General features: G+C 43.6%; 1 protein-coding gene across 5 annotated transcripts in view; it reads left to right on the forward strand.

Moving 5' to 3' along the window:
* Positions 1-27,533, forward strand: part of ZSWIM8 (zinc finger SWIM-type containing 8) — a 111,266-nt gene that overhangs the window by 3,188 nt on the left and 80,545 nt on the right. For 3 of the 5 annotated variants that reach the window (XM_061634794.1, XM_061634795.1, XM_061634796.1), the window contains exons 2-3: positions 2,745-2,807; positions 20,474-20,627. In XM_061634794.1, coding sequence (XP_061490778.1) covers positions 2,745-2,807; positions 20,474-20,627 — 217 coding nt within the window. The remainder of the gene's footprint in view (positions 1-2,744; positions 2,808-20,473; positions 20,628-27,533) is intronic. The other 2 variants (XM_061634797.1, XM_061634798.1) reach the window with 1 other exon arrangement.

Here is a 27,533-nt window from a genome sequence, read left to right on the forward strand (position 1 = left end):
ACTACTTGAAATTTGATAGTTGAGATGAACTTGATTGATTGAGAGCTTTGTTACAGGTAGTAAACAATACTAGCAAAACTCCAGCAAAACGTTGTTTTATGGCTTGTTATAGGATGCATTGAATGTATTGCAGTAATGTACAAACTCTGATCATTGTTCAGAGTGAGATAAATGATTAACGTTGTCACTCAAAGTTTGTGGTCTTTAAGAGAGCATATTAGAATCGCACACTAGAATATAACTTGTAGGTGCTGTTTCTAGAAAATGTTTCAGAGTTTGACACTTTTTTCAGAATAATATTTTGCATGGTGCCATGACCTTTCTTTCTCAAAGTGACAAACCCCATACTAGTGCTATGAGCATTTGGTGGAAAGCTTTCCCCTCACAGCCTGGAAAAATATTGGAAACAAGTTGTTATTCTTTTTTATCCTCATAACAACCACTAGGTCTCATTGGTACAAGTCTGATACATTACCATATCACACCAGCATACACCTAGATTTTTAACTGAAAATGTAATGGTGATACTTAGACACATGTTCTAAATCATATGCTTGGTTACAGCTACATCAGTGATGGGGATCCTCAGACTGAGGGGCCAAATGCAGCCCTCCAGTCTTCTCTATCTGGCTCTTAGGAACATAGCAAGCTGCCTTACACTGAATTAGACCATTGGTCCATCTAGCTCAGCATTGTCTACATTGACTGGGAACAGCTCCCTGGGGTTGCAGGTGTGGAGTCTCTCCCACCCCTACCTGGAGATGCCAAGGACTGAAGCTAGGACTTTCTGCTTGCAAGGCTGATGCTCTACCACTGAGCTATGGCCCTTCCTCTTGAGACCTTCCCAGGCCATGCTTCCTCTATCCATGCCATGCCTCTTCAGTGGCCCTGCTCCACACCCTCCTTGAGTGCTTTTGCTTGACTGGAATGTGTCCTTGAACTGTAATAATTCCTCTTGTTTGCCTGGATGAAACCAGTTGTGTGTAGAAACATGATTTGTGCATAGCTTGAATGTAGCCTCTTGCACAAAGCTAAGGGTGACATATTTTGTTCTGCCCACTTTTGCTTCTGGCTCCACATTTTTTGCCCTGACCCCACTCACCATCAGGTATGCTTTCCTGGGGGGACACTCTGGGATGCAGCCCTGTTACTTTTTTTGCAGCCAGCCCCCTGCTGGAATTCCTTTGCTGTCTCTACAGCCAATCAAGCCACCGCAATTCCCGAACACCAAGTGTATGCTTGCATTTAAAAGCTGCGTCTTTTCCTCTTGCCTTAGGAGAGCTGGAGAATCCATTAAGGTCAGAAGTCACTACAGCTAATCAGCAGTCAGTATGAATCTCTTTGCATGCTAATTGTCTCCCACCATCTATTGTTGTGGGGAGGAGAGAAACATGAGAAGGGAGAGAGTCAACAGGAATTAAGAGAGGGAAGTTTATTGAGAAGAGGAGGGTCAGCCAAGCCAGATTTAAGATGGGGTTTGAATCAGAATCTTACAAAAATGAAGGGCTTTCAAACAGTCCCATGCAGACCCATAGCAGCCAATGTGGAGGGTAGCTAAAGACAGCCACACTGGGTGCGGGGGAAGGAGGATAAGGCTAAGAGTGAGGCAAAGCATTTTTTTCACAGAGAAGGAACGAAAGAAGGAAAGCAGCTTGTGAAATACAAGGTGCATTACTTGTAAAGCATTTTTTTCTCCTTCAGTGGTGCTTTTTGTAGATTGGGAGAAAGTGGAGGGTGGGAGGAGAGAGACAAAGGGCTAAAAGGAGTGGGAGTATTTTACAGACATCACTGCACAAGACATAACTCCTTCTTATGGCTGGTCTACAAAAAGCAGGTTTCTTCCCCTTGTAAAATAAGGCAGCTTCACTCTTCTTACCCTTTGCTCTTTCTGTCTTCCCCTACCTTCCATGAGGCTCTCTCCCCCTCCCTCCCTCCCTCCCTCCACTTTCTCACAGACAATCTGTAAAAAAGCACAATAGGGAAAATACCTTGTATTTTACACGCAGCCTTCCTTCTTCCTTTCTTCAGCCTTCCTTTGCCCCCATCTTTGTGAGGAAATGCCACCTCTCCTCACTCTCTACTCACTCTTCTTAGCCCTCTCTCTCCCTGTGCGCCCTCCGTTTTAGCTGCAGTGCATGTGTGCAAGGAGAAACACTTGTCAAGCAATGCCCCTTGTATTTTACAGACATCATATGTGTGAGAGAAGCCCTTCTCTCAGTTGATATCCAAAATGCAGGGGGAAGAAACCTGCTTTTTGCAGATCAGCTGTGAGAGGGACCTTTCTTGCAGGCCTGTGAAATGCCAGCTTCTTTGTCTCCACCCCCCATGGAGAGGGGAGAAACAACCATCTTTGCTAGCTCTATGTTTGGTGCTTTGGGAAGCCCCGAGCACAGGGCTAGCAACACCCCACGTGCAGCGATTTCCAAGCACCTGATTGCCAGCAGGATGTTGTGGCTTGGGAATCCCCTTGCAAGGGGTTTTGATAAGTGGGTTGGATAATGATGTCATGTGATTGACAGGTGGGTGCTCCCAGTCACTTGTCAAATTTGGCCTGTGAGGCCAATTGTGATGGCTCATGAAGGGACCCTGGACTTCTAAATTTGCCACTACACTACTACTAACCACCAATGTGTGGCCTCTGGAAGATTGCCCTTGAGGGAATGTGACCCTTGAGCTTAAAAAGTTTTCCCACGTCTGGGATGCATGGTGCAAGAAGTTCTGATTTGCTGTATCTTCTTGTTTAGACTACGTATATCAGGAGATTCAAACATTTGGCCCACATTGTGAAGTGATCCCTAAAGAAAGTGGTAAGATAATTAAGGTTCTCTTTTTTTTAGTTATGCCTGACTGTCCAGAATCATATAATTCACTATTGACTGTGATGCCTTGGAGAGGTAGGGCTCCTTGCATGGTAGATAAGAGCACATGCTTTACCCTCTCCCCACACTGAGAAATGAACTGAAGTCTGTAGCTTTTCCAGAGCAGCTTAATTCATGTTAATAAATGTCACTTCACCAGAATTACATTGAACTTTCTTGTTTCTTAGCACTGAATTTTATGGGGTTAGAAACAAGGATGAGGAGTGAAGTAATATGGAAATGAGCTGGAAAACTTGAATGGAAGCTAGTTGCCCGCCTGCTAGGATATTTGTGCCATATGATGTAGAGTAGCAAAATGTAGCGGTTTCAAGGTAAAAAAACAGGGCAATCCAATGCCTTGAAGTTACTTGTGGTTTAGTTACATCCTTATCCTTAGTCTCAGATCACTCAAATATTTCAGTATAACTTCAGAACGGCACAGGATTTATTTCATTATTTGTTTTGGACATGCTCGTACATGCTGACATAGCTATGAGATTGCACTGAAAAAGGGTAACCCCAAAGTAGTTATAGAATCCGCTTTCAGGATCAAAGAATCTGATATCCAATGGATTCCATGACAGTGCTGATCTATATATATTATAACTGTTAATTGCTGAACAGTTAGATCTAACTGTTGGATGAAGGGCTGTAGCTCACCAGTAGAGCTTTGTACGTAGAAGGTTCCAGGTTCAATCCCAGGCATCTCCACGTAGAGGCTGGGTAAGAACCCTGTCTGAAATCCTAGAGAGCTGCTGCTGCTGCACTGACTTAGCATGACAGCTTCCTATGTTCCTGTGTTCTTACAGAGGCATGTCTACCTGGATTTTTTGAAACCAACCAACCAACCCTGAATTCATGATGTCTTTATTGCATCGGTACCAAATAGTATTGCCAATGGACTAGGGCACAATTTCCTATGCAAACAATGATTGGCCACAACACTGAAGATTTAATTCACAGAACAATGAAAAGGGAAGTCATGTTTCCTGGTCATTTTGGGCTTAGCTGTGTGTTTGGCTTTTTAACTAAATGGAGGGGCTATATACAAATATTTTTTTCTAAAATAATTACGTTGAGGGAAACATGTAACTTTGTTTTAGTCCACGCTTGAGAAAGTTCTTTCGTTATATATTGCCTTCATACTTCTTGCATAACATAAGCATTACAGCTTGAAACTTAAAGAAATATTTCCTAGAAATGTATATAGTTGGGCTTGGAGTTAATATTCATCTAATACAATCTCCACCCCCTCATACTTTTTTCTGTTCCTTGATACTATTCAGTATTGTAAGATGGAAAGGTAAGGAGATTTGAACTGAAATCTCAGTCAGATGAGAGCTTGTCTGGATAGCCCTTGGCAAAACCAAGATTGCAGTTTTGATTCCTTTTCAGCAGAATGAGAATAATTGCCCACATTTACAGAGCTGTTAAGAGTTGTTGAGGTGATGGGCTGTATCCACTGCTGCATTCTCTGCTCATGCAACAGACTTGTGTGCATGCAATGGAACTTCCTCTTCATGTCCTCTTCAGCTCTGCATGACCTCAAAATTGGCTCTGAAGGTTTGTTGGATCCTTCAGAGCAGACTTTGGGGGCACATGGGGAAGGAGAGGAAACTCCTGCTGCATGAGTGGAATGCCACTGGTGCAGCGCTGGATTCAACCTGATAGTTTTGATGTGCTGTTTCAGGCAGCATCAATGTTATGAGCCCAGTAAAGATTATTCAGACTAAGTTGCATGGTAATGCTGAGTAACCTCATGGAGAGTTACAGTGTGGGGTGAAAGGCAGGGACAGACCACCTGTTGGTAATTCAGGCCGCTCCTGATGTCTAGATTTTGGCTGACTGAATGGAGGATAATGTTCTTTTTGTGGTAAGGGTATCCTGTTTTTTGGGGAGAGCATCCCTTCATTTTTCAGGGTAAATGAAAAGCCTGGAAAACAGCAGTAAATTTCAACCTAGAAGAAAGACTATACCTCCCCCCCTCCATGCTCTCCACTTAAGAATTTATACATTTTGTACATTGGAAAATGATGTCCTTGTTGTTTGTTCCTTGTGGCAGAATTTGCTGATAGTTTAGTGTGGGTTTTCCTCTCCTTTCTGTTACCTGCTGTGACTGGGATCCTGAGCACCTGTGTTGGCTTCAGAGGAGAAGTAACTTTTCTTCCTGCCTCCTTCATCCCCTCCCCCATGAAGCTTCCCACACTGGGGGAGTGAGAAGGATATCCTTTGAACAGTTTGAGAGAGACCTGATTTAAGGGGGAAGGAAACCCTTATCTCCTACCTCTCCACTGTTTCAGTTTTTTTTAGTATTCCATATGGTCTTTGTCTGTGCGTATGAGCCCTTAAATCCAATCCTATGTATGCTGTGGGGCTGCATTGAATTCAGTTGCACTCACATGGGACTATGTGCACATAGGATTGCAGCTCTAATGTTATCTTAAATCCTAGGTGTGTTTGATTTTGTTCCCTTTCAGCAGGAGTGGGGAACCTTTCCTGGCCGGTGGGCCAGATCTTCATTTCCCCAATCCCTGGCAGGCTAAAGTTACCTCTGCAGTTTGAAGAAGAAGGGTGGAAGAGGTTGAAAGCACACTCTGATCTGTCCATCAGCTGGAGGGTGGATGGGATCACACCTTCAAACAGGTCTAAAGGGAAAGGGTGGAGGGGATTGAAGGTGTGCTCTGATTGGCCCATTGGCTGAAGGACAGATGGGAGTGTGTCTTCAACCCCCCTTCTACTTCAGACTTCTGCGGTTTGAAGGAGAAATGCAGAGGGGGTTGAAGACGTACTCTGATCTGCTCATTAGCTGAAGGGCAGATGGGAACGCATCTTCAACCCAACTGACCCCCCTTTGTGCTTCTCTTTCAGACCGCTGTGGTCTGAAGAAGTGTGGAGGGGGTTGAAGGAGCACTCTGATCTGCCCATTGGCTGATAGGCTGATCAGAGAGCACCTTCAAACACCCGCCCTTGTTAGTGATGTCAGCTGGTGGGCAGGTTGGCGTGGTTTGAGAAAATGGTCTTGGGGGGGCAATTGGACCCTGGGAGAATGATTGGCCCAGAGGCCAGAGGTTCTCCACCCCTGCCTTAAAGATTCAGCAAAAGTGTTTATCTTTACTGCTACCAAAATTTAGAATTTTAAAGGGAAATACTTACAATATTGATACATTATGTAAACAGTTCAATGTTTTCCTTGCAAGCAATAGGGTGTAAAAACAGAGTTTATAAATTTTCTTGCGTGAATTCATGAAGACAATTAAGTTTAGAATTTTAGCATATGGAGTGGCCCTCATTAGCAGATTGGGAAGACATTTCCAACAGGCTTTTGGGACTAACTGCAAGGCTTTTAATAGTGTGCTGTTCTACTTCATCTTTGGCTTTTTTAATGAATATGTTTCAAATGGTTTTGAATCTATAGATGGTTTAATTACATTTTAACAATAACTTTTTGTATCTTTTTATCTATGTTATTATCTGTATTTTAATTTTTGTAAGCCACCTTGAGTCCTAGGTTTTGGAAAAATTGGGATATAAACGAATAAAATAACAACAATAAAAAAATCTTACTTCCTCTCATTTCTTGAAGGGTGGTATTAAGGCTTGTCCTGCTTATATGATAACCTTGTTCTTATATTAAGAAGTAAAATATTTGTTAAAAAAGTGTTTTGATATTGAATCTGTTGGTTTACTACCTATAAAATGCTATAGTAAATTAACTTTCTGATGGCAAAAATTGGGGCTTGTTAATAATTTGGGGGAAGTCACATCTCTGTTTGGAAAAACTGAAGTGGTCTTTAGAAAACACAGTGAAGATAATGTATCGTGCCAAGCGGGCAACTGGCCCGAAAGTGACCATCTTCCTCTTGCCCTCACCGTGCACTGTGGGAACCACCCGGTACATCTTAAACAGGAGCCTCTTCTGAATGAAGAGTACGAAGTATGCCCAAACCATATTAAATGGTCGGTCACGCTGGATAAGGACCTCAAGGAGACATTAAATTCGCCCAGAGTCCTTGCGCTTTGTGAAATCATATCCATGGCGGTAGCTCCAAAAACTGCCCTTGATGCTTTCCATCAACTGATCCTGTTTCTTCAGAGAGATTTAATGCCCAAATTTCGGAATAAAGACCATCATCCCACAGGCAAATCCAAACCATGGTTTGACAAAGAATGTTTGGCCTTAAAAAAAAAAAAAAAAGTTACCGGCTAAGTTTACTCTATATAGAACCAATAATTCTTAACTCCTGCTTGCTGACTGTTTGGAACTGAAGAAAGCCTATAAGCGTTTAACTGCACAAAAAAAGGCTCTTGCACAAAAGGAAAGCTGGCAATCTCTCTTAAAAGCCTGTAAACAAAGGGACTCGAGGGCTTTTTGGAAACTGGTTGCAAGAGGTTGGCCTAAACCCTCAACTAATTTGGACTTTTACATCTCCGCGAACATTTGGGAAGCGCATTTCACTGAGATTTACGCCTGTGAGCACTCTAGCCGTCATCTACCTCTGATTGATCCACACAAATATCCTGAATCGCCACCAGTAACTGCTAAGGAAATCCTTTCCCTTATACATACTCTGAAACCAGGCAAAGCCCCAGGCTCAGACAACATCCCCACTGAGGTATTTAAAGCCCTCCCAGAATGGTGGGCTCCATTATTGGCTGCCCTGTTCACCTCCATTGATAGAACGGCCTGTATTCCGGAGGACTGGGGCCTTGCCATAATAACTCTGATCTACAAAAAAGGCTCCCGCAATGATCCATCTAATTATAGACCTATAAGCCTCCTTAATATCGTCAGCAAGCTCTGTGCTCGACATCTACTTGAAAAATTACAAGATTGGATAGTCCAAGACCATATCCTAGCTGAAGAACAGGCTGGCTACCATAGACCATTGTTTAGTCCTCCAACACTTGGCCAAAAAAAAATGACCAAAACCGGTGGTGCCTTATACTCAGCTTTTATTGATTTCAAATCTGCTTTTGACCTGGTTCCCAGAGACGGCTTTGGGACAAACTGGAGTCTATGAATATTGACAAGCACCTCTTACTACTTATTCACACTTTATACAGCAACACCTTTGTGCGTATCAGATGCAATACTGCCGGCCAGTTATCCAGGCCTGTCTACTTTTAAAGGTGTTAAACAAGGGTGCATTCTGGCTCCTACCTTGTTCAACTTATATATCAACTCCTTGATTGACTATCTTATTTCTCACTGCTCCCATCAGCCAAGACTGTCTCAAAGGCCTCTCTCCATCTTCATGTATGCTGATGATGTAGTTCTGCTATCACTAGCATGTATTGGGCTAAGACGGCTTCTACGTGCGCTCACTTCCTTTTGTCAGAATGAGCTCTTGTTAATTAATTACACCAAATCGAAGATTCTAGTTTTTTCAAGTAAAAGGACTATCCACCGCTGGCAGATTAATGGCCATCAAGTTGAACAGGTGTCTACTTTTAGATACCTCGGGCTAATGTTCCATTCGTCAGGCTCATGGCACCACCAAGCAAGCAGAGCTATTTTAAATGGCCAAAAAAGCTCAAGAGCCCTCCTCTCCTTTTTTTATTCAAAAGGCGGCCAGTATGTACCCTCAGCAATTTGCATTTTTGCAGCAAAAGTCACCGCCCAGATGCTCTATGGTTTGCAAGTTTGCACCTATTCCACCTACGCCCCTTTTGAGTCAGTCCAAACCTGATTTCTGCGCTCCCTTCTCGGTATACTGAGCTGTGTTCCTAACTACATTCTTCGTTTAGAAGTTGGGGCCCTCCAGATAGAAACACGTATTTGGATGAGCAAGAACATTTTGGTTAAAAATGCTATTTGCGCCAGTCGGCCTTACCTCACTTATATTGACGGATTCTTTCCAGTCCAATTGCAAGACAAATTGCTCAGTCTAGGCTTTTCGATCTCGTCGATCTCTACCTTAGAACATCCCAAAGCAAAAGCCCTAATTTTCCAACGGCTTATGGATATCGATTTCCAAAATCACATAACGCGAGCTGCACTTCACTCCCATCTCCAGTTCAAAACCATTCAGCGCTTCCTGCTATCTAGCCACCTTGACAACACCAAAATTTAGGATAGCTTTTACCTGGGCTAAATTTAACGTTCTACCTTCGGCTTGCTTGGAGGGGAAGTTTAAAAAAATTCCAGTTAAGGAGCGGCTCTGTCCTTGTGGTGAAGAGGCAATCGAGACAATTGATCATGTTCTTCTCCATTATACCTTTTACTGCGATCTACGTTTTGCCCTTATTACCCATATCCTGCAAAGTATCCCCGGACGGGATGAGGCCTTTTATGTCCAATTTCTTTTATTGGGCGCCACTTTAGAAGTGACCGCCAAGGTGGCAAGCTTCTGCACGGCGGCCATACGTTGCAGAAGGACTCTGACCACTGAGCACTAATATAGTACTGACTTCAACAGGAATTTACTTCCAGCACTACTTTGGGCTTAATTGTTTTAACTGTTTTTATTATCAAACCTTGTTTTGTTTTTAACTTCTCATTTTGTATCTTTGCTGGTCTAAGAACTGTAACAATACATTCATTCAGTGAAGATAACGTGTAGTTAAATATGTTAAATAAAAACACAAACTGTTTCCCCTTGTCTCTTGTTAGGTATAATTGAATGCCAGGGAACGTGCTGCAAATGCCATCATGACATATGGCCTTAATATCCATAAGGATTTTATGGATTTATTTATGTATGGTTTCTTTGTATTGTTTTTGTGTTTTTAAATTTCTGTATGGTTTTTGTGTATGCTTTGCAATTTTAAATCGTTGTAATCCACCGTGGGACCCTCATTCTGGGCACACAACAAAAATAAAATAATAACAATAATAGCATAGGGCTATCAGTTATGAGGCTGAGGAACTTATCAAGCCCTTCTGGGTTTGTAATGTGCAGGGTTCTACAAATGTGGCTGTTGAATTGCTATTGACAACTGTGAATTGCTCCTGATTGCAGTCTGTTCCCTTCAGCAGACTGTGAGGCCTCTTTCCTTCCTCTGAGTGAGATGTGCATTGCAGAGAACTCAAAAGAGGGAGGGGTCTCTTACTTTGTGCCAAATAGGACAGATGGAGTCCTCTCACTAGTCTTCTGGCACGTGCAGATGACTTTGGGGGAGGGATCAGCATCTCATGTAGTGTGAGAATATGCAGACACTTGGCAACAGCCAGAATCCAAGCCCTTCAAAACCTTGCACAGCTGACTTCTTTTGTCCCCCCAAGTCCACAATTAGTGGTTGACTACAAGGTCTAATTAAACGTGTGAACATATGCCAATGCATCCTATGGCACCTAATCTATACACGCTATTGACCAATATACAAAAAAAGGGCTGATTTAACTGTGGCTAATACTTATTGCATCCATTCCCAACCAGTGTGCCTCCAGATGTTGGACCACAACTCCCATGCTGGCTGATGGGAGTTGTGGTCCAACAACATCTGGAGGCACACTGAGTGGGAAAGGCTGACTTATTGTCTCATATGTCTTTATATGAGCAGGCCAGGTATCATGGTGTGTGGAGAGAACACTGAAGCAGAACAGTGCACACTATGGAACTTGCATTTTGCCCATACTTACTGTCAAAGATGAAGAGTGTGGAATGAGCATGTGGCAGTGGAGAAGGTGACTTGGATGACAGTGATTGGCTGCAGGTGGGATGGTGGGTGACACAGATATATGAGAGACCTTGAGGGTGAAAAAATGGTATGTAGAGAAGAGTGATGTTCTGGAAAAAAATTAAGGGTGAAAGGTTGAAGTAGATACTGGGATGGCAAAGCTCTATTCCTCCATTAACCCTTCCTAAATAATATCTGTTTCACATTACCTTTGATCCTAAGCATATTTACATAGAAGTAACATGGATTTAAAGAAGTTTCAAAAACTGGTAAGCAGGTTTAAGATTGCAGCCTTCAAATTTAAATGATAATTTAATTTTTATTTTTATTTAGTTGTAGCCTTTTGGTACTGATAAAAACAGAAGTCTTTTTTGTTCTAAATAGAGAACAGAGAGCCAGTGTGGCGTAATGGTTAGGGTGTTGGACTACGACCTGGGAAACCAGGGTTGAATCCCCACATAGCCATGAAGCTCACTGGATGACCTTGGGCCAGTCACAGCCTCAGGAATGCAATGGTAAACCACCTCTGGATACCACTTACCATGAAAACCCTATTCATAGGGTCACCATAAGTCAGAATCGACTTGAAGGCAGTCCATTTCCATTTTTCAAATAGAGAACAATAACAGAAAGTGCCATCCTTATCTCTCTTTTAGAAGTAAGCGTTGTGCAGATGGAAAGGCTTGCCTTTAACAGCTGCATGACAGAAATGTTAAAGAAGGACCTATTCTTAGCATGCAGATGTAATGATGGAAAACTTCACCTATTGAATTATGCTTGTTATGCAGCTGTTAAAGGTGCAGGATTTCTGGCAGAGAAAAAAAATTAAAAACCACAGTTACCAGGTGGTATTGGAAATGTCATGAGAAGATGGTTCAACAAAAACAAAACTAAGGGAGCTAGTTGATATATTTCAGGGCAGTAATGCGAGTGAGGCAATTATAAGGTAGGGTGGGGAAGCTCCTGCCTGTGGGCCAATCTTGCCTGCCATGAGGTCCAATTTGGCCTGCAAAGCCATTTCCCCAAATCACATCTGCATCCAGCTGAGGTTGAGGGGCCGGGGTACAATTGTGCTGTGTGCTGCTTTGCCAGCATGTTGCCCACAGGGGAATGCTGATGAAGCAGACCCCTCTCCCATTTGCGAACTTTAACAATAGGCAAGACTGCCCACCTATAAGTCATGACATCAAATGATTGATTGGTGGGTAGCCCCACCCATATGTCAATGTTGGCCCACAGCATAGGGGGAGATAAAGATCTAGCTCGTTGGGTGGAAAAGTTTCTCCACCCCTGCTTTCACAGAAGACATCCAGCCATACCCTACATTATGTCTTAGTTATTCCAGCTTTTGTACAGTAGGGCCCCGCTTATACAGCGGGTTCCGTTCTAGACCCCCGCCGTAAAGCGGAACCCCATTGACTTTAATGGGCTGTGTCGCGCGAAAACGACGCGAAAACGGCGTAAAACGGGAAAAAACCCTTTGAAATTGAAAATGAAAGGCGCCGCATCAGCTGAACGCCTTAAAGCGGGTCCCTACTGTACCAACTATCCAGAGAGATTTGTTAGGGAATGGCATACAAATGTTAATAATAAATGGAAATATTCTATTTTCATGCTAACTTGTTACGGAAGCAGTTATATTTTAATTCTTCTGGGTTCAAATGTGTGAAGACCCTGGATTGCCTTGGCAAGTTAGGGCTCTAGATCGGCCTTTCCCAACCGGTGTGCCTCCAGATGTTGTTGGACCACAACTCCCATCAGCATCAACCAGCATTGCCAATGGCTGAGGCTGATGGGAGTTGTGGTCCAACAACATCTGGGGGCACACCGGTTGGGAAAGGCTGCTCTAGATCATCTCTACCTAGAAGGCAGGTTACTATGGCAGTAAGTGAAGCAAGTGAAGCAAAGGTCAGAGGAATCTTTAACTGGAGTTGCAGTTGGGGAGACAGTTCCTGGAACCTCAGTTTGGGGCATTATTTTGGCAGTAGATCCTGCTATTCACTCTCTGGGTGAGGTAGTTTTCTGGATGGTCATCGGCTCCCCTTTCCTTGCTGTTGTCTGAAATTCATCCATGCCTCTTTCTTTTCAGGCAGAATACACCATGCAATTTATAAGGACGTGGTTTGGCCTCTTTTCTGACCCACCACTTTGATATATTGTGCCTGAATCTTTGAAGAAGCTATCTTAATTGGCTGAATTGTGATACAATGGTCCAAGTAGTTTATAGGCACAGGAAATGCACCACATGCTCATAAACCATTTAGTGCATTCTGCCAGAATTCCAGCCATCAGGCAAGAGAAGTGGTGGGGCTGGGAATTACACTTTGCCAGCTTTGAGTGATGGAAATGGTGACACAGGTCAGTTTTCTGGATGGACAGTGTCCTGCCCAGAGCGAGACTCATGAGACGGAGACAAGGATGGTATCAATTCCTGTTTTATTAAAGTAACATTGAAGGCAATACGCTTCATAGGTACACTATGCTAACTCACTGCAATCCCTAACTAGGCTACCTAAGTAAACTCTGCAGGACGTGAAGGAAGTTGAGTCAGCACCCCTATCGGGGGGAGCAGGCTTAAGTAGGAAAGGTCTTCGTCTGTAATCTCTGACTCCTCCGAAGAACCTCTCTCTGACCGAAGCGCTTCTTCCAGTGTCTGGCGCTTGGCGAAAGGGAGCATGCCTCCGCTGGCTCATCCGACAACACAGCCTCGATAGGTGCCAACTCGGCTTCAGAAGGTTGGGAAGTGCTTGACGTGCCAAGGGGGGAGCTCGAGTGGGGGTGGAGTTGGCGCATGCACCAAGACATCCCCCAATGGCTCTATGGGGGCGTTTGGAAGCTGAGCGTGGTCTTCTATTAGATAGAATACCACCTGGTATTAGATAGGGGAGAATCCACCTTTCTTGTCCTCCTCGATCTCTCAGCGGCTTTTGATACTGTCGACCACAGTATCCTTCTGCTTCGCCTGGAGGGATTGGGAATTGGAGGCACTGTATTACAGTGGTTCCATTCCTTTCTCTCCGACAGGTACCAACAGGTAGCGTTGGGGGAGGAGGTATCAGACCCATGGCCTCTCAATTGTGGTGTGCCACAGGGCTCTATCCTCTCTCCCATGCTATTTAACATCTATATGAAGCCGCTGGGAGCAATCATCAGGAGATTTGGGCTGCAGTGTCATCAATATGCGGATGACACTCAGCTCTATCTCTCGTTTAAATCTTCAGAGTTGGCTGTGGAGACCTTGTCCAACTGCCTGGAATCCGTGAGTGGATGGATGGGAAGGAACAAGCTGAAGTTGAACCCTGATAAAACTGAGGTACTACTTGTGGGGGACAAGAGAAGGTTGGGTGACATTGACCTGAAGTTCAATGGGGTGAGTTTACCCCTAAAGGACCAGGTCCGCAGCCTTGGGGTTGTGCTTGATTCCAGGCTGTCCATGGAGGCTCAGATTTCGGCAGTGAGCCGGGCAGCCTGGTACCAACTACACCTCATACGAAGGCTGCAACCCTACCTTCCTGTTCATCAGCTCCCACTGGTGGTACACGCCCTGATCACCTCTCGTTTGGACTACTGTAATGCGCTCTACGTGGGGTTACCCTTGAAAACGGTCCAGAAATTACAACTGATACAAAATGCGGCGGCTCAACTACTTACAAATAGTCGCCGCCGAGATCACATCACACCAGTGTTGTTCGACCTACACTGGCTTCCAGTTGTTTTCCGAGCCCAATTCAAGGTGTTGGTATTGACCTTTAAATCCCTATATGGTTTCGGCCCAGTTTATCTCACGGAGCGCCTTCAATGCCACCAATTATGCCGCCCGACAAGATCGGCCACACAGGGCCTTCTCTCAATCCCGCCAACAAAAACAGCCAGATTGGCGGGTACAAGAGAGAGGGCATTTTCAGTGGCGGCCCCCACTCTTTGGAACTCCCTCCCACAAGATCTCCGGCATGCCTCTTCCCTAAATGTATTTCGGAAAGCCTTAAAGACCTGGCTTTTTCAGCAGGCCTTCGGGGTATCCGGGGAGGGTTAATCGATATAATTGTAATGCCTCCTACCCAGTTTTAATATTGTTGTTGTAGATCTATTGTTTTTATTGTATTACTGTATTTTATTAATCGTATTTTAATAATTTTGTAAGTCGCCTAGAGTGGCCATTGGCCAGATAGGCGACGAAGAAATTAAATTTATTATTATTATTATTATTATTCTTCGGTGGGAGAACTGTCCGTGGGAACTGGCAGAGTTGTCAAACACCCCCCCTCCCGCCTCGTCCTCGAAAGTCTCAACTGGCACAGTGTCAAACACACCCTCTAATCCTTTCCCTTGCTCTAGCAGCCGGCACTGATGCTCATCCAGCCCCCCTCCTTGATCCTCCTGAGAGAGCTGGGGCTCGACAGGCAGTATTTTCCACTCTGTGGCACTGCCTATAGGCTTCTTTGGTGGAGATATGGGAGTTGGGGGGGTGATTATGATTGAAAACAGTAGGTGCAAGATACAGAAGCTGGTCTGCCACTGGTGTGTTCTCCTCAGTCAAAACTTGCAATTCAAAATTTGAGGTACAGTCCCTGGGCATCTGTTGGGTGGATAGTTTAATCTTCTATCCTATTTGAGATTGCCTATAGCTTCATGGATTTGCACATACGGTATATTTGTATTCAATTTTGCATTACTAGTATTCAAATTAAAATCTTCAAACAGAATATCAATCTGTGTTATATTTCTTCATATCTAAAATAGGAATTGTATTTCTGATCTGTTGATTTTGTTCTTTCTTCCTCACACCCGTGGATGATAGTTTATTGAGTACAAGGGTGGAGAAAGTTCTATCATGCTGGGTTCTTTCAGTCTTCACTCTGCCACTGTTGTGTTTGGTTTGTGATCCGTTATGGGTGGACAAAGGAAATTTTACAGTTTTAGCTGGGCTTGATAGCCAAATCATAATTTCTAGGTACCTACAAAACTTGGCTTGCTCGCTTCCTGCTCCACAGAGCCAAGACAGAAGTGCTGTGGGTGAGTGATTTCCATATTTGACAAACTGGGCAATTGCCAGCGCTAGATGGATATTAGGTGCCTTTATACTATTTTGACACCTGCTTAAAAAAATGTTTAGGCAAGCTACCCAAACATGCAACTTTATTATGTTCATTTGTTTTTAAAATCTGTTGATTTTATCTATATTTTGATCATTTTATTATGTCTATCATTTTGAAATATTTGTATTGCTTTTTTATGAGTATTTTATACCATTTTATGTAAACTGCTTAGATTTTTATAAGTTTAAAGTTATTAGCTACTTGGCATGTCTACAGATGCTTAGCCCAAAACCCATTCAGTGCATTTTGTATGAGAAAAGTGTGGAGGGTAACTAAAAATATAGTCTATTTTCATAATATAAAAATTACTTGCTTTCCTTAACATTATTTATAAAAGGGTCACCATAAGTCGTAATCGACTTGAAGGCATATAACAACAATACCACTATTAAAAAATCACAACAAATGGTACCAAGGTCAACAGTACCCCACAGGTTTTCAAAACCTGTTTGCAAACCTGAACTTTTGAAACATTTTCCCTAGTTAGAACCTTCCTTGTGATCCAGCAAAGTTTTTTCCAATACTTATTATATTGGGCAAAAGCTAGTAATCCAGCTGACACCCCAACTGCATTTGATTATTATAAGCAACCACCATTCTCCCCCTGAGCCCGTGGCCAGACTTAATTGAGGACATTTTGATGACCACTTTTCTCTGTTCATGGAAAGATGTTTGAAATACCTCAGATTTGATTATCGGCTTCGATACTGAACTACCATTCTGAGGGACAGGTTTGACCCTGTGTCCATGACCTGCTGGATAAGTTTACCAACAGTCTCCCACAATGTTTTGTGCAATATGACAATGTTACAGTTGATGAACAATTAATGTCTGTGACAAACGTCAGTGTAACAGTGTGGTGTAATGGTTAGAATATTGGGCTAGGCCTTGGGAGACCAGGTTTAAATCTGCACTCAGCCAGGAAGCTCCCTGAGTGATCTTGGGCCAGTCACTGTCAGTTTAGTCTACCTCATAGGGTTGTGGTGAGGATAAAATGAGGAGGGGGAGAACCATGTAAATGAGCTTGAGCTCCTTGGAAGAAAAGTGGGATATAAATTAAACAAATGAAAATGCCACCTAGAGCATCTGGGATTTCTTATCTCCTGCAGTTAACATTGAATAGACTGTAGTGTTTCTGAGGACTCATTATTCAGTCAAGCCTTTCTGTACAATGATTCTAGAGCTCTAAACTAGCCATGCCTTTTGTAATGCAGAGTCATTAGGAAAGCCTCAATTTTCTGGTTGTCTGAAGATACCATTGATATTAGAAACGGAGTTAATTTCATGACTGGGTTAAATGACAACCCTTTTTAGGAAAGGAGGGTAGCTTTTAGTTCTCTCAGTCTTTGGACTCCTAATAAGATTTTCCACTGGAAGACAAAGATGCTTTCATTCAGAACCTCCCTTCTGCAAAGAATTGCACAGGCTCTGACACCCAGGACTGTTCAAGAAGGTAACATATAACTAGCTAGGTTAGATTGACTTGATTGGTTTTATATGCAATTCTGTGGGCCATTTCTTTTCATTTTTCTCCCCTCTCCTCCCCCATCCTCTAAAAAAATGTGTTATATTTTACTTCATTGGTTTAAAAATGTAAGTTTCTGGAATTTCTTATTAAAACCTTTAACAGTGTGCTAAGACTGCACAGCCAAGCTATGTTCTAAAGAGAATTCACAATGTTTGTGGAGATTTGGACTATGGGAAAGTAAATCCAAAACTGCTCTGTTTTTCCTGGAACTCAGGTGAAGGGAGAGATCCTGGGAAACAGGGCACAGAAACACACACAGAATAGGGTGTGATGGGAGGTTCATTCCACCTGGTGACAGCCTAACCTAATTCTTTTTTGGGGGAGGCGGGATCCTTTACAAAACCAGTAAGGACAAGCGTTCCCCCCCTTGATCCATCACAATGCTGTTCAAAGGAATGCTGTTCAAAGGAAGATAGCTAATGTGACATGATATGCTATCCAAACCTGCAAAGTATGGCATAGCCTTCTGGCTGTGTTATTCTAAAATCTTCTGTGTTTATGATAGACATTTGTGGGAAAGGATGATGGTATCCAAGCAGCTCGAAACTTGCTTTCTGAGCCACTGCCAGGCTTAATAACACATTTACAGGGTTCTGGATGCAAAATAAAACTGATAACTTCACCAGTGTGCCACTAGCGAGGCCGTTAGCTATGAAAAACCCGACTAGCTGGCATATTGAAGAAAAATCAGAAATTCCCCCAGGTGTGCCTTTGACATGTGAGAGTACATACCGCAGAAGGCTGTTCTCATCATCAGAAATAATTTCAGTACAGCTTTAATTCTTTTTCTGAACTGTGGCATGATAGCTCTTTGCAGTTGCCCTGTTATCCTGTGAGGCAAGGTATGGCAGCCATAGCTCCTGGAAGGAATACTGCTGGCAGAGGATAGTTTTAGGCTCCTAAACGAGCGTTAATCTTTAATATTTATTAGGCAGCATAGTGTAGAACATTTATTTTCTCATTTTGATTTCAAACTTTGCCCTTCCCAGGGACTTGAGGTGGTAATCATAGTTTCTTTCTTTAGGAATCTTATAGTGGTGGGGGAGGGCCATTGCCCAATAGCAGAATGCATGGTTTACATGCAGAAGGTCCTAGGTTTAGTCCCTGACATTTCTAGTTAAAAGTGCCACAGCTGGACTGGAAAGACCTTGGCTTGAGGCTTGGATAGCTACTGCCAGTCAGAATAGGCAATGTTGGGCTGGATGGACCAGTAACATACAACAGTTTAGTCTGGTTTAGCTAGGTGTTCTCCTGTATATCCACTGACTGGGCTGAGACCTACGTAGCCATAATGATATACTAGTAGGTCAGTTAGAAAGAAAATAGTAAGAAATGCCCTGTTCAGTTAAAATTATTCTATGCCTGCATGATGCTGGTCAGTGAATGCCAGCCCTAACAGTAGCATTTTACGGCTTGTTGGAAAGTATTTAACAGATTTGTAATGTAACAAAGTTCCACAGGCCAGGGTTAACAATATTTTAGGACCTTTGGGCCCATGTAGAATTCTGAGAGTTGTGGGCACCAGTCACACTTTATGTAAGAATTAAGAAACCTAATGGTCACCCACAAAATCACACTCACATAGGCATGCATACACCCTTTGAAAAAGTTTTTAAAAAGTGTAGCTTCTTTGAAACCTAGGTTTTTTTTGGGGGGGGGGAGTGTTGAGCTTCCTGGAGAGTGCAGCTAGAGAGGAATGGGTTAACCCACCCTCCCCCCCCCCAACTGCAGTCTCTAGGAAGATCATCCTCCTGTTGAAAATAGGTATGAAAGAAGCCATCTATTGGAGCCAATAGAAGGTTTTTTGCAAGCCTAATTCCAGCAGTGGAGGATGGTTACAACTGAGGAGGAAAGATTTAAGGTGAAATTTCCCTTCCTCCATGACAACTAGGCTTGAAAGAAGTCTTCTATTGTAGCCAAAATGCTTTTTTAAAAGCCTGATTGTGATGCAGGGGCATTTTGGGGGGCAAGGAGTCACAGTTAGGGAGGGAAGTGTTAGTCTGTCCCTCCCCAGCTGTGACCTAATCCCCACTGCCACCATAGTTGTACTTGACAGAAGCTTTCTATCAACTCCACTAGATGTTTTTTGCAAGATTAATTTCAGGAGTGCCTAGGCCCATGATCCTCTTGTGGGTGCCAGGGAATGTCTTGATGACCCCATGTGCACCTCCAGGCTCACACTGATGACCCCTTAGGCTATTTAGAGCTGATTAATGCAGAAGTGTGTTTTATCTCTCATTTATTCCTTGGTATATCAAAATAATTGCCTCTGGTGTTGCTTGCCACTTTCCTTTTGATCTAGTATAATGCTGAACTGAGCCAAGTGCTAGAAATATGGGTAAAATAACCTTTTTGAATGCTTATCAACTGAGGTTATCATACTTTGGACACATCATGAGAAGACATGATTCAATAGAAAAGACAATAATGCTGGGGAAAACAGCAGGGAGTAGAAAAAGAGGAAGGCCAAACAAGAGATGGATTGATTCCATAAAGGAAGCCACAGACCTGAACTTCCAAGATCTGAACAGGGTGGTTCAAGACAGATGCTCTTGGAGGTCACTGATTCATAGGGTCGCCATAAATCGTAATCAACTTGAAGGCACATAACAACAACAACAACAATCTCTTCTCAAAAGATAATTTCTTATAAATGTCTATAAAAGCTCTCAGAGAGTTAGAAAGGGGATCCTATTAGCATATACAACACTATTGGAAAAAAAGAGAGCTTAACCAACAACTCTGTGTATGCAGGAATTGGGTGGGGGATTGGCCTTGCAGAATGCTAGCAGTTGCTGCATTGAAGGATGGGGTTGAGTAAGCACACTGTCATCTTGATCCTGCTGTGTGTGAAAAGAGGCGGGAATTGACTAGTGAATAAGAAATCAGGTTAAGCCCATGTCTCATTCTTTTTTTTCTTTTCCTTTTTGTAATCCCATTGTCCAGTTAAGTGTAGGTTTCAACTCTGGACCCTTGTTGCTATCTGGTTGTCTTCTTACTTGCTTTTGTGTTTGAGAGTTATTTGGCCTGTTTTGTTTTGTCCACTTCCTGTTTCCAGGAGTTTTTGATGCCCTATGTTCTTTGAGAAAGAATACTAGTTTGGTATTCCTCCCTAGTTGTGGTGCTGGGAGAAACTACTTGTTGAACTTTTCTGTACTTTGGTTTTAAAGGCAAAGGGGGAGGGGGTCTACAGTGCCACTTAGTTACCATATTGGAGTTGCATACGTTAACCATAGTTTTCTGTCTATTCCAAAAAGTGGTTTATATGTATAAGGGAACTTGGGAAATCCTGCTTTTGCCTAATCTAAAGTACAACTAGATAATTTTTGCATGATTCAGTTAAACTTATGTAATTTTTTTTTGTTCTATAGATGGGCTGGTGATCCCACTGGTGGAGTTGTCTGCAAAGCAGGTGGCATTTCACATTCCATTTGAAGTGGTTGAGAAAGTCTACCCTCCAGTGCCCGAACAACTGCAGCTTCGTATAGCGTTTTGGAGTTTTCCAGAGAATGAAGAGGACATCAGGTAGTACTTTCATCTTGGCATTTCTGTGCTGTTTAAATTTAACTTAGTTTATCTTAGATGCACCATCAGTGAAACTGAGAATCTGAAGTTGCAAGTAGCCATATTGGTCCAAAGTAACAGAGTACTAACTTTTTATTAGAATCAATTAAAATGTTACAAAGTATTTAGCAACCTTTTATGTTCCCCCAAACTCTTCATCAGGCTAGATGCTAAGAAAAAATATATTGGGAGGTATCTAATAAAGTAGCTTTGCTAGCTCAAGGAGTTCATGCTGCAATGGAACTTCCTCTCCTCTCCCTGCACGCTCCCTAAATCTGTTCTGGGGTTTTCCCCAACCCTCCAGAGCAGTTTTGGGGAGGGCATGGGGGACACACAGGGAGAGGCGAGGGAGGGGAAGTTATGTCACGCAAACTGAAATTCTTGCACTAGCGGAATGATTTCGTTGGATACTGGCCATTATTGGGCATGTCTGCACTTTGTAAGATGTTATGGAGGAGGTTTTAATGCAGATTTACCTAAGCCAGACAGTGCTAGGCACAAAATCATACAGGCAAGAGAGTGGCTGTATACTATAGCCAGCGTGGATTTTTCACGTTCGGCAATGTTAAATTGAAAATACCCCCCATGCCATTCTGATGCTTCCCATGAGCTCATTTCAAAACAAAACGTTACAAAACTTGTAGTCCTGAACTCAGAAACAAACGCTTGCTTAACAACCCTCTAAATTTTCATGGCGATACACCAAACAGTCAGAGAGAATAGAGAGTTCAAAGTCTAAAAAGAGAGAAAAAACCCCAAGAGCCCTTTTGGACTTTTTTCTGTCAGAGTTCTTATAATCTGTTGAAATTCATTAAAGATCTGTAATCCTATGACTAACCTTGCCCCATACTCTGACCTTCATCTTCTGCAGTTTAAAAGTTAAAAAAATGCCTGGCTGAAATTTTTTTTTTATTGCACTGAATGATAGTGTCGGGCATGCTCAGTAAGAACCAACTGTCAGTGTTCTAAAAGCCAGACTCACAGCTGCTGGGCTTGCCTAATCAGGGGACCACACCCACACCAGACTTTGATTTCACTGGAGACAGGCATGGCTTCCCCCAAAGAATCCTGGGAAGTGTAGTTTGTGAAGGGTGCTGAGAAGAGACTCCTGTTCCCCTGACAACGCTCCAGTGGCCAGACTGGTTTAACATTCAGCCACTCTGATTGAAGGTTTGTGAGAGGAACAGGGCATCTCCTGGCAACTCTCAGCACCCTTCACTAACTACGCTTCCCAGGATTCTTTGAGAGAAGCCATGACTGTCTAAATAAAGGTCTGGTGTGGATGTGGCCAGGGACAGCTTTGGTTTAAATTTGGGTGGGAATGTGCCTGCTATAGAATAAAAAGGTGGGGAAAATGCTGAAAAGCAATGATAGTGTTCACAATGTTTTCCTTTTGGAAAGGGAAGGGGCATCCCCTCTGCTGAGTGCCCATCCACCCAATCTCCTCCCCTTCCTTCCCTCCTCCTCCCCTCCCTTCCCCTCCCCCGGGTTAGTGTTGGACTACGACCTGGGAGACCAGGGTTGGAATCCCCACACAGCCATGAAGCTCACTGGGTGACCTTGGGCCAGTCATTGCCTCTCAGCCTTAGAGGAAGTCAGTGGTAAAACCACCTCTGAATACCATTTACCATGAAAACTCTATTCATAGGGTCACCATAAGTCGGGATCGACTTGAAGGCAGTCCATTTCCAAACATGATTGCACAGAAATAAATCCCATTGAACTTAAAAAGTATGCAAATGATCAAACCCACCCTCCTCCTCCCTCCTATCCCCTCCCTCTTGCCCCTTTCCTCCCTCTTCCTTTGCCCCTCCCTATCCCCTTCCAATCCCCTCCTTCCCCTTCCCCTCTTCCCCCTCCCCTTCCCCTCTTCCCCCTCCCCTTCCTCTTTCCCATGGTCAGTTTTATGTATCTTATGTATGATTGCATGGGAGTAAATACCATTAAACTCTGTAAGCATGCATATGATCAAACCTCCCCTCCCCTCCCCCTTCCTTTGCACTCCCCTCCCCCTTCCTTTGCCCTCCTCCAATCTGCTCCTTCCCCCTCCCCCTCCCCCTCGGTCAGTTTTACCTATCCTAACCATGATTGCATAGGAGTAAATCCCATTGAACTCAATAAGCATGCAAATGATCAGATCTGCCTTTCCCCTCTCCTCTCCCTCCCCCCTCCCCTCCCCTCCCCTCTTCCTTCTTCCTCCTCCCCTGTCCACTCCAGACCTCCCTCCCTCCCTCCTCTGTCATTTTTACCTATCCTAAGCATGGTTGTATGGGAGTATATCCCACTGAACTCAATAAACATTCAAATGATCAAACCTGTCCTTCTCTTCCCCTCCCCCTCCTGCCTGCTCCCCTCCCCCTTCTGCCCTTCCTCCTCTCCTCCTCCCCTCCCTCCCCCCTCCCTCCCCCCTTCTCCTCCCCTCCCTCCCTCCTCCCCTCCCCATCCCCTGTGGTCAGTTTCACCTATCCTAAGCATGATTGCAGGGGAGTAAATACCACTGAACTCAGTAAGCATGCAAATGATCAATCCATTCTTAGCAAACTTGCACAGGATCTCGTTTCTTACCTCCCGGATTAAAAAACACAGAAATTCACTAATAGGCAAAAAAACTTGTGGTTTAAGAACATACCTATAGCTAACAGATATTTTTATCAAACTTTAAAAAGCAGGGAAATTGGGCATCTATAGTGAATGCACCAGGGGAGCAGGAGCCCTGACCTCCACTCTGAGATATTGGACTGCCCTACAAATTTGTCAGAATGCACACACAATTTGGGTTGGTCTTTCACAGTCCAGTCCACTTCCTGTGTAGCTTGGAAGAATTTGGTAACGTGCCTCTGAGCATATGGTGAGTGGTGGTAACACCTGCAATCAGCCCAAATAACAGAAACAAGACATGTGCTGTACTGATCTTGTTTTAGCAGGGAGGAAGCAACAATATTAAAACAGTTGATATCGTTCAGATAGTCACTTTAAATATGTTTGATTTACTTTGCAATTTTAGTGATGTTTCCTATAGTAAATCATTCTCTTTTGCTTCTGTTTCTGTGAATATGTGAAGTGCAGCAACACTAAAAAAACTCCAAAAACCATTGTGGAATAATGGCACTGACTGTTCTGCAGAATAGTTTCCAATGGACCTGAGGAGCGTCTCATCTCAGTTTGCACAAGATCAAACAGTGGGAGATGAAATAAATTCTAGCAAAATTCTAGGTGTGCTGTATGTTTTTAATTGACTATGCCCACCTTGCCTTAAATGAAGTGGGTTAAACATAGCAGGCTGAAAACATGCATCCTCTTTTTCCCAACAGCTAGAGTCATTGCTGAAGTAGCAACATATTGTAATCAGTCTGATTTTACATTGAACTGCAGTTTCAGATTCAACTGTTAATGCACCCAAAATAAAAATAGAAAATAACCTCCAATTTGAAATACAAAAGGCTGTCTTCACCATCATATGACACTGACCAATAAAAAGGCTTTGAAATGATTAAAAATATATTTGACCCAGATTTCTAGGATGAATAATGAGGGAAATGAAATTATCTAGATTAGATTCTCTGTAGAAACATTAGTAACACAGGAAAGAAGCAAAGTAAAGAACACCAACAAACATACAAAAATATAATTTTCCATCTTTGGAGATGGCAGGTGTTGCCACCACTCACCATATGTTCCGAGGCACATGTTACCAAATTCTTCCAAGCTACACAGGAAGCAGATTGGACTGTGAAAGTCTAACCCAAATGGTGTTTGCATTTTTGACAAATTTGTAGGGCAGTACAGTATCTCAGAGAAGAGGTGAGGTCTGCTCCCCTGGTGCATTCACTATAGCTGCCCAATTTCCCTGCTTTTTAAAGTTTGATAGAAATATTTGTTGGCTATAGGTATGTTCCTAAACCACACTTTTTTTGCCTATTAGTGAATAGATATAAGGTTGTACCTGTTAGGTCCAAACCCAACAACAAAAGCCGTCACAGCTTACTCACCTCACATCCACCCGGGAAGGTGCGGAGTTGAGAGCCCACTCCCACTGCTAGAGGCTCAGGAAATAAACGTACAAATATACCCTTGCAAAGGGGTCCCAACCTTTCAGCAAGATCACTCTCCAGAGAAGGGAACCCCGTTTATTGAAAAGATACAGATTATATACTTTTCCCCAAAGTGTTACAGTGCGGGGAGTAAAACGTCATAAAACAAAGCGAAGACCATATGTCATGGTAACATTTTTAGGCATATGAAAGGGGTGCTTGGAGTAACAAAAACCAGGGACATCTTACTCCCTTTTCAGGCTTAGTCTTGCATATTTTCACAACCTTGAGATAAGCGCCGGTGCCAGGATGCCGGAGTATAGATTATGGGGGAACATTGAAACAAGTAAGGCCATCAAACTTGAGATACATACATTTGGGGCAAATTCCTTCACCCTTGGGTATATTCTTGACAAAGTTCAATAGGCATGTTAATAGGGCACATAGGATCTTTGTTACAACAGTCATTAGCTTACAGAATTGCATAGCAGAAATGGAAATAGAGGCACTTAAGGAGAGGAGACCAATTCCAGTTCATACAGGCTTTTATTCACCTAACCTTCTGGAATGTGGGGTCAGATCAGGGGGAAATAAACCGAAATCAACTTTATTTCAAATCGTATTTAATATTTTTACTCAACACACTCTAGGCTATTGACATGTGAGTCAGTCTTACAGATGGTTGTTTCTCAAAAGCAGGTGTGGAGAACCTCAGGCCTGGTAGCCAAATGTGGCCCTCCAGGCCACTATCTGGCCTTTGGTATTCTCCCTGTGCCATCCTACTCCCCAGGCCACATCCCTTATAGACCCTGCTCCACACCCTTGAATGGCTTTGTCTGGCTGGAGTGTGTCTTGGAACTATGATAATGCCTCTTGCATTATGTGTTGAGGATATATATGTGGAAACCTCTGACTCTTGCATGGCTGGAATGTAGCCTGTTGTAAAAAGGTAAGTGCCACATCCATCGCTGTGCCCACTTTTGCATCTGGTCCCTACCACTTTTATCTCTGGAAACCACTGGTATGTGGCCCTTAGAAGGTTCCCCATGATGGAATGCAGCTCTCGACTGAAAAAGGCTTCCTGTCCTGGCACCAAATTGAGTTGTGTAAACTAGTCTTTTGTTATGGGCAGATCAGTACCTGTTAAGAGTGTGGGCTAATAGGACAATGGCAGGGGGTGTTCTTTGAATGGTCTGCCCCGGGAGACTGATGGATCCAAATAGTTTTCTAACAATTTATTGAAATATCCTGCCATTTCTGCAGTTGATTCTATCAAAGCACTGTTCAGCCTCTGGAATGAAGCCATAATGACTTGGTTGATGACTGCATCCTGATCATCCTTTCCCTATTGTGGAGCCAAGTTGTCTCCTTGGTGTTTTGGGCAATTCAGGGTGATGAAATGCAGAGGGGTGATGACTGGAGTAATGGTGACAGAAGACTGACAAATCCGATCAAAGGCAGGACAGACCTCTTTATAGCCTAATCTGATGATAATTGTGGCAAAGAAATCCTACTTTTTCTGTCACCATTTCATATATTCTGAGCTGTTCAGTGGTCAGAGAGCTGTTAACGCTTTGGTCCTTGAGGAGAAGAGGACTACTTGATGACCCAATAGGATCAATTTACAATACACTTTGCAAATAAAGTCACTTATATCCATTCCATTTTATGGCAGATTCAGTTGGTCTAACTGGCAGCTGCTTGTCCAGTTGTATTTAATACTTTTCAGTTGGTGCAGTCCAAGAAAGTGAACAGGATTTTTGGAAGGGTGAGGTCTACCACTTGCATGTTCAGCCCTTCCAGGTTAATACAAGAGGTCAGAGGTGGATTAACCAGATGGAGGATAGGAATTGTCTGGATCACACTTTTTAACAAGGAGATATTTACAAGAGGGAAAGTGGCAATACTGAAACTATTATTGAAATGATCCCTTAATCCCACCATATCCCTCAACTTCTGGTCAATTTTCAGTATTCAATTTCTGGGCAAGGTTCCTGAACACATGGTGGCCTCTCAACTCCGTGTCTTTCTGGATAATATGGATTATCTAGATCCATTTCAGTCTGGGTTTTGGCCTGGTTATAGAATGGTTGTCTTTCCAGATGATCTGTGCCAGGAATTGGACAAGAGAGTGTGTGCCCGTTACTTCTGCTGGAACTCCATTCTCTCTCTCTCTCTCTCCCTCTCTCTCTCTCCCTCTCTCTCTCTCCCTCTCTCCCTCCCTCTCCCTCTCCCCCTCTCCCTCTCTCCCTCCCTCTCCCTCTCCCCCTCCCTCTCCCTCTCCCTCCCTCCCTCCCCCCCTCCCCCCTCCCCCTCCCTCCCTCCCCCCCTCCCCCCTCCCCCTCCCTCCCTCCCCCTCCCCCCCTCCCCCTCCCCCCTCCCTCCCTCCCCCTCCCCCCTCCCTCCCTCCCCCTCCCCCCCTCCCTCCCTCCCCCTCCCTCCCCCTCTCCCCCTCCCCCTCCCTCCCCCCTTTCCATCATATTCCAGGGAGGCTATTGGAAATTCTGAACTGGTGTGTGGAGTAGGTAATAGACTAATGGGAGCTAACTTAATCTAAGTGAGGCACACCTGGTCAGCAAAGCATCTAATCTGGGAATAGGGATTCAGCCTGTGAATCACTCCTCTTGAAGATGCAGGTTGTATAACCTAGGTGTATTTCTGGACCTGACCCCAGAAGCCCAGGCAGTGGACAAGGCTGTGGTCAGGTGTGCCTTGCCTAGGTTTGACTGATACAGCAGTGTGTCCATATTGGAAAAGGCAAATCTGCCTGTGGTAATGTATGCTTTAGTAACTTTATGGAGTACTGCAATGCTCTCTGTGTGAGGCTGCCTTAAAA

The sequence above is a fragment of the Rhineura floridana genome, chromosome 7, assembly GCF_030035675.1.
Source record: "Rhineura floridana isolate rRhiFlo1 chromosome 7, rRhiFlo1.hap2, whole genome shotgun sequence".
In the NCBI taxonomy this organism is placed as follows: domain Eukaryota; kingdom Metazoa; phylum Chordata; class Lepidosauria; order Squamata; family Rhineuridae; genus Rhineura; species Rhineura floridana.